The sequence below is a fragment of the Phoenix dactylifera genome, chromosome 15, assembly GCF_051530095.1.
Source record: "Phoenix dactylifera cultivar Ajwa chromosome 15, Ajwa_hap1_PhDact_Kaust_v1.1, whole genome shotgun sequence".
Taxonomy (NCBI): Eukaryota; Viridiplantae; Streptophyta; class Magnoliopsida; order Arecales; family Arecaceae; genus Phoenix; species Phoenix dactylifera.
In genome coordinates this window covers 15,908,490-15,921,241 of record NC_143204.1, presented here as the reverse complement: position 1 = coordinate 15,921,241, position 12,752 = coordinate 15,908,490, and the positions used below count along the sequence as shown (strand labels likewise).

At 35.9% G+C, this 12,752-nt stretch overlaps 1 protein-coding gene across 9 annotated transcripts in view; it reads right to left on the bottom strand.

Moving 5' to 3' along the window:
• Window positions 1-3,766: 3,766 nt before the first annotated feature.
• Window positions 3,767-12,752, bottom strand: part of LOC103718176 (uncharacterized) — a 74,310-nt gene continuing 65,324 nt past the window's right edge. The window contains exons 1-4 of one of the 9 annotated variants that reach the window (XM_088711795.1): window positions 12,036-12,170; window positions 11,588-11,682; window positions 5,252-6,881; window positions 3,767-4,045 (exon numbers count right to left, since the gene is read on the bottom strand). In XM_088711795.1, the coding sequence (XP_088567921.1) occupies window positions 5,253-6,851 (1,599 nt within the window). In that variant the 5' untranslated portion in view covers window positions 6,852-6,881; window positions 11,588-11,682; window positions 12,036-12,170 and the 3' untranslated portion in view covers window positions 3,767-4,045; window position 5,252. Of the gene's footprint in view, window positions 4,046-4,937; window positions 6,882-8,155; window positions 8,401-11,534; window positions 11,683-12,035; window positions 12,230-12,752 lie in introns of those variants that run through there. The other 8 variants (XM_088711796.1, XM_088711794.1, XM_088711793.1 and 5 more) reach the window with 8 other exon arrangements.

The window sequence follows — 12,752 nt, the reverse complement described above, 5'->3', positions numbered from 1 at the left end:
TAAAATTCCTTCCTATATTTTCATTTTTTCCAATCCAATTATAAAAAATGTCTTCCTCTCGCTCAAATAAAGGCAAGAAAAAATATGTTCCAAACCCAAATTCTTAGGATCCAAATTACATTCCTCCATCAATTCCCGAATCAGATCTTCCCTTTAACGTTGAGTGCTATAATATGCCCAATACTTTCGATCCAAATTACTGACCCTCCTCTATTGATGAGTTCGATTTAACTCAATCTTCCGAATATATTGATCCAAATTATGAGGCAAATTCACAAGAATTGCATCCAAATGCAGCTACTCAAGAAAGTCATTCTACAGTTTTGCCATCAAATCCACAATCAAAAGGAATGGCTCCAAAATCCGATATATTTGTCAAGCATTTCAAGAAAGTGCAACTTGCAGATGGTTCATGGCAAGTAATTTGCAACTACTGCAGTCACACATTCAAATTTAAACTCGGTGGTGGATATAAATCGTTTACCAATCACCTTAATAGTAAGCATGCAGTAGAAGTAGGCATCGATCGCTCACAAATACAAATGACCGTGTACACTGCATCTAGTCCTTCTCCTCAATTATTTCAATATAATGATGCAAAATATAGGGATTCATTAACAAAAATGGTTTCAGCAATGCATTTGTCATTTTTATTTTCTGAACATCCTGAATATGTTGCTATGACTCAAGAAGCTTTACAACCTGCTGCTAAACGAATTCCTAGGACTACACTCGTACGTGCCATAATTAAATTATATAAAAAAAGGCAAGCACGATTTATCTGTTTTTTTTCATCTTTTAATGGAAATGTTTCTTTATGTTCTGATAAATAGAGTGATCATTGGCAAGTCTATTCATACATGGGTATCACATGTCATTGGATCGATGATGAATGGAAGATGCAAAAAAGACTAATTGCTTTTAAAGGTTTTGATGAAAGATAAACTGCTGAAAATATTTGGAAACTAATAAAGTGTGTTTTGGACGAGTATAATTTAGTTTATAAAGTATTTTCAATTTCTTATGATAATGCATCATCAAATACTGCTTCAATTCCTCATCTTGAAAAACTTTGTAAACCCTCATTTGGTGGTAAATATTTTCATATACGATATGCATTTCACATTTTAAATTTATGTGTTCAAGATGCTTTAAAATTTCTTAGTCAGTATCTTCAGCCAATTAAAAATACGTTAAAGTATATATGGTTTCATCCACAAATTATAAAGAAGCGGTTTTCTTTTTGTCGGCTTCATAATATGAGGCCAAAATAATTTCCTAAAAATGTTCCAAATTGTTGGAATTCCACGTATGAATTTTTAAATGAAACTTTTCCTTACAAAAAATTATTATGTACTTTTATTGCAAATAATGTTTCCAGTGTGGTTTTATTTTTCCAGCAGTGGGATGTTTGCAAAAAAATTATGACCGTTTTTAAAAGTTTTTAATGATGCTACTAATAATTTATCTGGTATTTATTATCCTACTGCTCATTTACTTGTTTTAGAATGTGTTAATATTGCTGATGCTATTAAAACTTTTGAGAAAGATAATGATTGGCAAGCTTCTATTTCTGCGATGAAAGTAAAATGGCTTAATTATTATAAAAATATGCCACCTCTTAATCTTGTTGCATCTATTTTTGATCCACGTAGTAAATTAGATGGTTTGACAGATTATTTGCATGCATATTATAGTTGTTTAGATCCTTTTGAAGAAGATATTGATGTTTTAAATATTATTTTACTGTTAAAAATAATATTATTAATTTATATAATGAGTACAATGCAAAATATGGTAAGAATGTCATCCCTCAACAATCCAGTAATATTGGAGGCATTGGAGATGTTGCAAATCTTAGTGCTGCACAGCAAATGATTTTGCAATGCCAAAAGTGCCTGAGGAGTTCATCAGGTTCCCGTATGAAACTTAATTATTATCTAACAACTTCTTTTGAGTTTGGTGATAGCATTTTAGATCAGCAATTTCCAATATTAAAGTGGTGGAAGGAGCATTTAAACCAATTTCCAGTCCTCTCAGTAATTGCTAAGGAGATTTTAGCTTGCCCGTGCTCAATCGTTGCTGTTGAGCAAACATTCAGTGCTGGAGGTTAAATCTTTGATGAGCGACGATCTTGTTTAAGGCCGAATAACTTGGAAGCCTAAGCATGTGTTGACAATTGGAGAAAGACAGAACGTAGATTACAAGATAACACATTTGAGGACAGTGAAGATTTATTTGACATTGGAACTAGCGGATCGTCTACAACCGACAGCAATGGTAGTGATTGATCATTAAGGTAAGGGGGTTAATTGCTCAACCATGAAGGTAAGTGAACTACGAGGGCTTTGATTCTTCTAAACCTCAAGAGGATACGTAGGCAGCTTAATTTTAAATTAAGTTCAAGCCTAATTTTTTTTCCAATTATGATAAAATAAATTAGTTCCAGATTTATTTAATGAAACTTATTATTTTTTCAATAATGTTATCTAGTTGTATTATTAAAATTTACTTTGATAGTAAATAATCAAATGAGGTACAAATTGTTATTTTGTATTAATTACACAATCTATTTTTTTCAAAATTTTATAATTTATGTTGAAAAATCGGAATCGAAACCGTTTAGAACCGGAACCATCAAGAACCGGAACCGGCAGTTCTAGAACCGGAACCGAACCGACTATTTTCGGTTACGGTTAAGATTTTAGGTTTTTGTAGAACCGGAATCGGCGGTTCCAAAACCATGATCAGGTCTACTTTCATGGTACTGTTGATTCTTGTTGGAGGTTTTTTAGGATGAGGAAGAGGAGGTGGATTTGGGTGGGAATAAAAGGCGTGTACCTTATTCCAAGCTGGATAAGAATGTGTTTTGGAGAGGATGAGATGAAATCTAGGGTTTTGCTAATGCCAATGAGCCCTGTCCAAGAGGAAGCTAGAGGAGTTGCAGGATTGAGGTTTCTCTAGGGTTTTTGAAGTTGAAGTAGAATCAAATCTATGGGGATTACATCAAGTCAGCGATGATGAGGAGATCCCTAATAGGAATGATCTAGAGAATTGGATTGGATATGAAATGGGTGGCAATTCCCAGAATCAGAATGGGAATTTGTTCCTATCTGCTCCTGGAAGAGTGAGGTTATAAACTGCATACTTTTGGAGATTTCCACTTTCTGTTGTCACTTTTTACCAACCTCGTCCTTTGGACTAGCTGAATGATTTCATATCTTCAAATTTTGATATATTCATCTCCTTGATCTGGATTTGCTTGGACTAACTTCATCTGTTTTGAAGATATCATTGAGTAGATTACCAGATAGCCATTTGCATATGAGGTAATTTAGAAGCAGGCTTTGTTCTGCATATGTGCATGGTTATTGAAAATAAAAATATGATCCAAATCATTAAATCTAAGAATGATCTGACAGAGACGACAGTCTTTTATATCTAGTTCAACCTGACATCAATCCTTTGTGAATTAGTTTCATCAATACAAGGCAAGAGAAGATCTGTCAATATTAGTTGGATGACGAATTAAACCAAAGGGAAATCTACCTTCTTGGATTTCCAAGTTTATTCAACCTCGAATGTAGTACCCAGTTCTTAAATATAGGGGGAATGATGCGACACAGACTGTAGCCAGCAGATCTTATACCTAGGTCGACCATGCCTTCACATGTGCCAATGGATTCGCGAGAAAAAGATTTTGATAAGCAAATATTTAGTTCAGAGAATTCAACCAATTTTTCTGATAAGAAAAGATCAAGATTGCAAGAAAGAAGCTCTAACATCTATTCTGTCTCATATAGTGCATTAAAATGTATTTAAAAAAAAGATTTATAATTGCAAAGAAGCAGATCAAACATCCTTACTGTCTTATAACTCTTATAAGAAACATTCCCCCAAGAAAGCATTACCTATTTAAGAACTCACTTGCCCAACATTTTGAAATGTGATTGCAATGAATCACCTTGATAAGTCTTGAAACTCTGTTGCAAGCAAAAAGAAGATACCTTCATATGAATTCCTTCCAACACCATAACCTGAAAAACTGTTGTGGATCTAATATTAATTTACATTTTTGGTGACAAAAACTAGGAGTCATATGTATTTGCTTCCATAAACACATTGATATGTGCTAAGGATGGTGATAACATCATGATATTGTCCAAGATGCAAAATAGTTTCAACTTCTTTGCATTCAATTTTGTAATCCAGCACATCATATCCCATAATGAACAAGCCACAGAATCCAATTTTACTTTTCACCCGAAAAGCTGCACCTTGAAATCTCTGCTGATATTTTAGTATCCACAGGAGCAACGTCTGTTGCTCCAGTACTGAGCTCCGAACCGGTTGCCCAATGGCACGGATCGGTACAGCCTCACATTGTGCCATGCTAGCCCTATACCGACATAATAGAGGTAGGAAAAAGGAAGAACGAGAGAGAGAAAGGAGAGGCCGAAAAAGGCCGATGGAGAACCGATGGAGCACTAGTACCGCATGGAGATGGCGGAGGCCGGGGATTGGAGGGGGGGTGGGGGGGTGTTCCGCCTCCAGTCTTTTATTTCATTCGAAACAGGGGCGAAGGGGCCTCTTTTATTTTTGAAAATTTTAAATAAAAGTCAGCAAACCCAAAAACATCAAGACATTTTCATAGTTTGAGGACACATTTGGAGCTTCATGATCATCTGCAGTTCCAATACACAATAAAAACCATGTGATGTCACCAGCATAGTTTTGATCTTTAAAGTTTGGTTGTCTGCAACTTTGAACAATCTAATTGAGCAGCAATTAGTGACAGTAAATACAATCCAAATCTCATAGTGGCGCCTCTCTTGTAAACCAATATAAGTTATAATGATTCATGTCAGCATGCCTACATACGCCATACACCAAAAGATCAGCAGTACTAATGCAGGAAAAATGGGCAACAAAGAACAGGAAGAAAAGCTTGCGTGTTACATCAGCTTTGCAATCTACCAACGATGATTATCTATTGGTCAGATTGACTTTTACATGGAGCACAGGCATGAATGCACGGATACATGTTCCTGCACTGTCATAAGTAATATACAGACGCTTCAAAGAAAAAAAAAAGTGCCTTCTCAGCGTTGGATGCTTAATGAGTAACATGCCTAAACATTTAACGTCAAGAGAAAATAAATGCTTCCTAACCTATAAAGACTCTTCAGAAAAAAAAGCATGCTTCATGAAAACTTTGGGAATATCGGATGTTAGCATTGCTAGAACTGACCTTATCCAGTTATGCAGCTGAGTACAAGGAACTTCCTTTTGCTACCCTGATCTTCACGCAATTGTACAACATCTCTCACCTTCTCAATCAGTTCCTCCAGCCCATCCACTCCAAAACTCTGGTAGTCAAGAGCTTTCTTGTACCGCTGGTCATACAGAGCCTCAAAATTACTAAGGGGAACTGGACAGGAGTAACAAACAAGAAGCTCTTGCACTTCCTGTCTGAAACTTTCGAGATGGTAATTGAAGTCATATGCGGCACCGAAAACAGTGTCAACATTCCTCTCATCATCTGAGAATTCATCGGAGGAGCTACCTATTTGAGGACATACACCAACATCCACATTTTCTTCCATAACTCCTTTTCCCTTTTTATCCCTCTTCAAAATGACTGGGGTACTCGGGCACTTTTTCATATGCCTGTCAGCCGAGTTACGGAGGCAGAGCAGTTTCTTGTGCCCCTTCCCTACCACGACCAAAGCATCAGTCATCTTCTTAAAGAGGTGCACCAGCTTATACACTCCATACTCTGCCATGTACAGCGGCCGTCCAAAGATTTTAAGATACTCTGAAGGAACACGTACAAGAGGCAAACTTCCACCAGACATTTCAAGCAGCCTCACTAGCTGACCCTTCAAACCCTGAACATCTCCTGGCCGAACCCACCATGTCTGCTCTTGCATACTATTCTGATCCCCTACTGGACCTTCACTTAAACCAGATGGTAGACTTTGACACTTTGAAGAAGTTAAATAAGGCCCAGCTATTAGGTTATTACTGCTGTAGTCTGAGAAAGAATGGGGGACTCTAGAAAGTTCCCTCGAGACATGGGGAGAGTTGTAGCCATATAGCTGGTTGATGTTAGCTCGGGCAGCATATTCACTTTGAGAAATTCCTCTATAAACAATGGCTTCTTCTTCATTCTGACAGTCAGTGTTGTCCCCCGTACTACAGTTCATGAGATAGCCAGCAAGATCAGGCCCACGGCGCATAAAACTTTTTGGAGGAACAAAACCTTCACCATGGGCTACGCTGGGCCAGTCCCATACAAACCGCCCTGCATTGCTCAAAGCGGACGAAACACCCACTCCAGAAGGGATGACAAGGATGATAGTGTACCCACGTTGACCAAGTATATGCAAGGCTGGAGCAAAGTCCACATCACCTGATATCAACATAATTGATGAGGGTGGTCGGTTATCTAGAGCAAACAGAAACATGTCGACCAAGATAGCCTTGTCAGCAGCATCTTTTCTACCATTTGGAACATCTACGAGCTTAACACCAGTTCTCTGACAGCCCTCTCTCAGCCTTCGAGGAAAGGCATTGAAATCCCCATAAGCAGAGAACATTGTTACAGCTCCTTTGATGACAGGATGCACCCGTAATGCCATTCGGATGTTCCCTGCAACATCTTCAGGGCGAACACCACCTGGAACTGGACAGTTCTCGATGTCCCAGAGGATAGCCACAGGACCATGCGATGCCCCACTTTGCTGGTTAGGTGCTTGAGGTTGCTCCATGTTTGAAGTGGATATTGCCCCATTAGATTTTGATGATTCTGGGTTTGCAATCTTTGGTGATGGACTTGGACTGGCCATTGCCTTCTATTCGTGAGACATTTAAGCTTCCTACACATACAGATGTATAAGAATCTGAGAGGAGTAACTTTAGGCAAAAAAAGAGAAGCACGGCATGTCATCAGGTAAGAAATATACAAAAAATATAGAAATGAAAAGCTGGAAAATCTTGCTGATCATACATGCAGCATGACTCATAAAGTTCATAAGATAGCAAAAGAGCAGCTATTATAACTAATCTGATTTTGCAAATAATGGAGGACATCTTAATAAGCAATTAAGCAAGGAAGTTTCAACTATATCAGCAAATCTGAGAATTACAGATCTGATGTAAAAGAACTATGACTATGGCTCTGCAGCCATTTAGCATGGGAAGATACTTTTTTCGCAGTTGGTCTACATGTGTTACATTTAATTTTTCATGCATATCCAATAGATGTTTCAGAGCTCCATGAACACTATATTATGTAACATAGAAAAAATATTATCAAAATTGGTCTTCTAAGGGTGATACGTTGAACTCCTCAAGTTCTCATGCATGTCTAAAAAATGTTTTGGAGTCCCAGAAAAGAACTGCTGACTAAACGTGGAGACAATCCTAATTGTATATATGAGTGCCATCACACCTATTTTCATCCTGGAAATCCATTGAAGTATGGTAGCAATGCATAATCAGTGTTAATACATGCTGGTTGTATGATATATTGGACTAGTTTGAACACAAGCCATGCAAAATTAGAAACAGAAAAACCTGTACTCCGTATCGTAATACAGGATATGCCACTTAAGTAATAACCATGACCATAAGACTAATTTAAATGGAGAGTTGCACTTACTAATATAAATTCAGATGTAGTAAGGTGGACAACTTGACATTATGAAATAGTATCTGCTAAACAATGAACACAAACATAGCAATAGACATTGAAGGATAAAATATAAACACTATGAAATTTTTCACAAACTGTGACCTTCTATTTACCCATCAAGACCATCATTAACCTTCAAGAATGACAAAGCCAAAAAAATCCAACAAAAAGAAGAATTATATAATATTGATTCCCAGGAAATATTAATTAAAGATAGATCAGGCCTCGGCATTAATTGAACCTAACACAGCAAACAAGCAGAAAATGCAACATTTCCTTTTTTCCATTTCTCATTTAGGTTAGCAATCACTCTACCAGTCTGCTGCAGTTCCATTATTTCTCATACCATGAGATGAAAGGCTAATTCTAGAAATCACTACCTTTTAAGGAACTAGTGAACTGGAACATTGGGATGAAAAGGCTCCAATTTCATATTTCACATGAACAAGGACTTACCTGAAATCCATCTAAGTGTGAGGGTATTGCATATCCTGAGTTCTATATATTCTCCATCATCAACTGATAACCACAGTTACAAGTAAAAGATAGTTTTGCAAGACACTAGCAAAGACATTGAGTAGTGTTGCACTTGAGCTTAGTACTACAGAAGTTACTGGACATACCACAATAAGAATTGGAGGAATACATAAAAGGAAGCTTTGGATTGCACATGGAACATGAGGACGAAGTAATAATTGGGTCTGAAAATAGGGCAGCAGCCAAGGAAATTTAGAATTAACATTAGAGTTTTGACAGAATGTACCAGCTTTCATTAGTAGATTGCTTAGGTGAATGATGAAGATAAATATGATAGTAACAGGTTTGGCAATGAAAAAGAGGTAAGTGGCAATGATTTTTTATACTAAGATCTAGAGAAAGAAGATGATGCAAAATGTCCTTGTAAAGCATTGCAATATACCAGAGTTGATAAATGAAGGGAAAATGGATACGGAAAACTGCACCAAGGTGAGTAAACAACAAATGTGCATTGCATACAAAGAGCAACCAATGCCTTGTAATCCAGGAAGGAAGCAAATTGATACTTCTTGAGGTAAAATATTGAGATCTAAAATACGATGTGAGAATGACCCTAATTCAAAGAATCATAAGAGAACTCAGAAAACAAACAGTACTGGGCAATGAGTGACTGAAGGTAGGTGCATAACAATTTCTATAAAACAGGTAGACTGATAAAAAATGAGAAATGTACGCCAAATACCAATATTCCGGAAGAGTCAAGGTTTGAGATATACAAGCATTGGATATATCAAATTTGCAAAAATGAATCTTAACATAAGGAAAAATGATAATAAGAAAAGACATGATTTTGCATGGAAATTCATTGCAAAAGAAAGGAAAATAGAAAGGTACTTCTAGTAAGTTATGGACTAAGTTGTGACACAAATGGTTACAATGAAGAACTCATGCAGAACTTAGGTATGCATATGTGTCACCAATGAATTCAGAGCTAAAGAATTCTTGAAAATCAAAACAGGACAAAACATGTAGAGTTCTAAATCATTTTGGAGAATACACCACAAACCACTAGCCAGAATTTTCAACAAGTAGTTGAAAAGAAAGATGCTAGATAAATTCAGAAAGTAAATAAGGGCACCTATTTGTAAGAGAACAGATCCAAGAATTTGAAATCACTAGATCAATCTGCAGGAGAAAGTGATGGCGAAAAAACTAAAAGGAAAAAGACCCCCCAAAAAGAAAAACTACTCTAGGCACCATCCTCACCTTGAGTGAGGAATATCAATCATTAGGTTTGATATCTTAACAATGGAAGGTAAGTACATTACTCAACAGAAGATGGAAAAGTAATGAGGAAAGGAGGAGAAGTCTCATGTATTTCATGAACACTCAAGATATAATGTTGGTGATGAGGTGAAACAGACCAACTCGACTGGATATATCAATATCATTTCCAACACCAACAAGAGTTTTGGCATGTGAAAACTAGTTAAGAAACCATTGCAATTTCTGTCATAACAGCCCTCTAAAGGAGGTTGGTCGAATGAAGAACATTAGTAAGATATGGGGAGCCTTCCTTTGTGAGGAGTGGATAAGTCATAATACAAAAGGTGCATGGAGCATACATCAAAGATGATGCAAATAAAAACCACCTTGACACTAGCTCGATCATCATGATACAATGGCTTCCAACAAGAGAACTAGTAAAAGCCAGTTACCATATATAGAGTCCACACTTTCCATTAATTCCTTAAAAAAGAAGTTAACAGTTCAAAATCATTGATGGAGTATCCGAATTCAAGATCCAGATCATTGAACATGATCTAATATACAAAAATATCTAAAAATCAAACTTCATGTGTTCCAATGGTCTCTAGGCTAATCATCAGTAGTTATTTAGACGGATGGTTTTAGTAGCATGATGCTATATTTTACTATGATCTAATAATTAAAATATACTGAATTTAAATTTACCAATGTTTTAAGATATGTAGATCAATTCATAAAGTGGATTTTCAATTTATGCACCGTATCATATATTTTACCACAACAATGCAATTGATGCAATTCATTTTTGTACCGTCTTGATGCATAGATTAGAGACCACCATGATATAAAAATTTTCGTTTCTAAAAAAAATGTATAGTGTATATCATATTTAGTGGTTTGGATCTTCAATTTGGATGCCCTATCATTGATTTTAAAATCATTATTTCTTTTTACAAGGAATTAACATAAAGTGTGTCTCCCAACAATATATGTGTGTGTATTAGCTAGATTTGGCTGCAATCAAGTGAATCTCTACTCGGATTTAGATATATCTAGATTGGATGATAGGGATCCCACATCAATCAATCCCGAGCTGTTGGATGTGATCTACTACTTCTAAATTGCTTACATACTAAAAAAAATCATATGATTTGGAGCCCTCTAGCCTATGCATTGAGTAGTCAAAAAAATAAGCAGTCTAAATAATATTAAATTATATATTTTATTACTTGATTCATAGACTAGAAGTTTCTAAATTATATGATTTTTAATTTTTTAGCAGTTTAGCGATAGTAGATCACATCCAACGGCTCAGATCATCAATGTGAAATTTTTATTGTCCAATGCAGACCTGACCAGACCTGAGTGGAGATCTACTCACATGTAGCCAACTCCAACTCTATATACAAACACGGAGACACATTCCAATGCTTCCACACAAGGTTTGATTGTTATGACATAACATGAGCAACCGAGAATCTAAATTATTCATTTGTAGTCTCCGTTAAGGATTTCATGCTGCAATTAATGTGTGTGTGCGTGTGTCTATATACGTATTTATATTTCCAATACTTCCTTTAAAGGTTTGTTGGTTATGGCATGGTACGAGCAACCAAGAACCTGAATTACTCATCTGTAGTCTCTGTTAAGGTTTTCAAGCTGCAAAAAGTAGCCTGTGAACTACCCAGTACTCAAAAACCTTTGATTTCCTTAATCTCGACCCCATAAATCATCGCTACTGGCATAATATGATTCTACCATCTAATATATTTTTAGTAAATATCCTACAAGTCACTTAATATATTATATAACATCATATTTATGATAAAATTCCATCTTGGAAAGAAAACAAATTTCGCGTTTTCAAATCCCCAAAAGACAACACTGCAGTTTTACAGAATAAATCAACCTACACTCAGGTACCGTACAATTCCACATCCACAATCAAAAACCAGTCTAACATTTCCAATAAGCACTCCATCTTTACCCTTAAAAAAAAGGAAAAGAAAAAGAAACAACAAAAGATGATGAAGACGAAGTTATCTAGCATTTCAGTGCCATGACATTATCAACAAGACATACATACAACCTGGTGTATTTTTGGCAATAATAACAACCCAATCAAGGAACAAAGACTGATACTTATTCCTGATTAAATGGAAGCCTGAAATAAGATTCCATGCCTTCAGCAGCACGCCAACAAAATCCAAATCAAGTCTCGCCTTTTCACCTTTCACCTACACCCATTTCCTCAAAAATTTAGCAACCCTAACCGATCAATAGACCTAAATCGAACCAAAAACCAAAAACAAAAAATCACACAAACTCCAGAAGAACTCCACTCAAATATCCTCCCTAATCTCCCCTAAATCCAGATGTTATATTCACTAAAAATAAAGAATCAAATCGACCGCGAAAAGAGACTTAAAAAAGAATAACAGAATCGGATCACTAAGCGATAAATATAACAGCTTTCTCCAATTCCCCTCTCACCTAAAACATAATAAAACCACCAAACAAATGTTCTGGAATTTATGAGATTTACCCAATATTTGAGAATTTTTCGAACTTTTAGGGATTTCAAACCTACCTCGGATTCAAGAAGCTCACAAATCGAATCAAAAACCGAGACGGATTCGATGAAATCGAGAGATATTCAAGAGTGACCAAGCGATTTTCGATGGAGGAGCGCAGAAGTTCCTTCTTTTCTCGCTATCTTCTTCTCTCCCTCCGAAGGGAAAGAGGGTACCGTATTAGTCTACTACACGAGAACGACCTGGCTGTGATCATCCTATCGGTTGACTCAGATGAAATATGGACCGTCTGATGCGTTCCGTGGGGCGGTGCCGCTGGTTTCATTTTTGGGATTGTAATGTGGGTCCCACAAAGAGGGGAGCTCCCCCGACCATAGATTGGGTTTTTGACGCAAAATGTGTTTAATTATTTAGGCTTTTTTTTTATAAATATCCTCCTAAAAAATTAAATTTATGTAAATATTCTCTATTTTTAAAAAATATATATTTATTTTTATACCATCATACAATACTATTTTTGTACAAATATCCCTAACATAACAGTTCTTCTAACCCATTCATAAAAATCATATTTATTTTAATTAAAAATAAAATAGAAATTTAAAATTATTTTTTTTACTATCGCGATCGTCTTATAAATATATTTTTTTTGCACATCTATCTATTAAAAATATTTTAGCTATTTTAATTTAAAACCATTAATTTTTTAATGGTGTTAGATGCCATAGGTACATATGCAAAAATAAGAATAAAAAAAATAAAATAGCAAAACA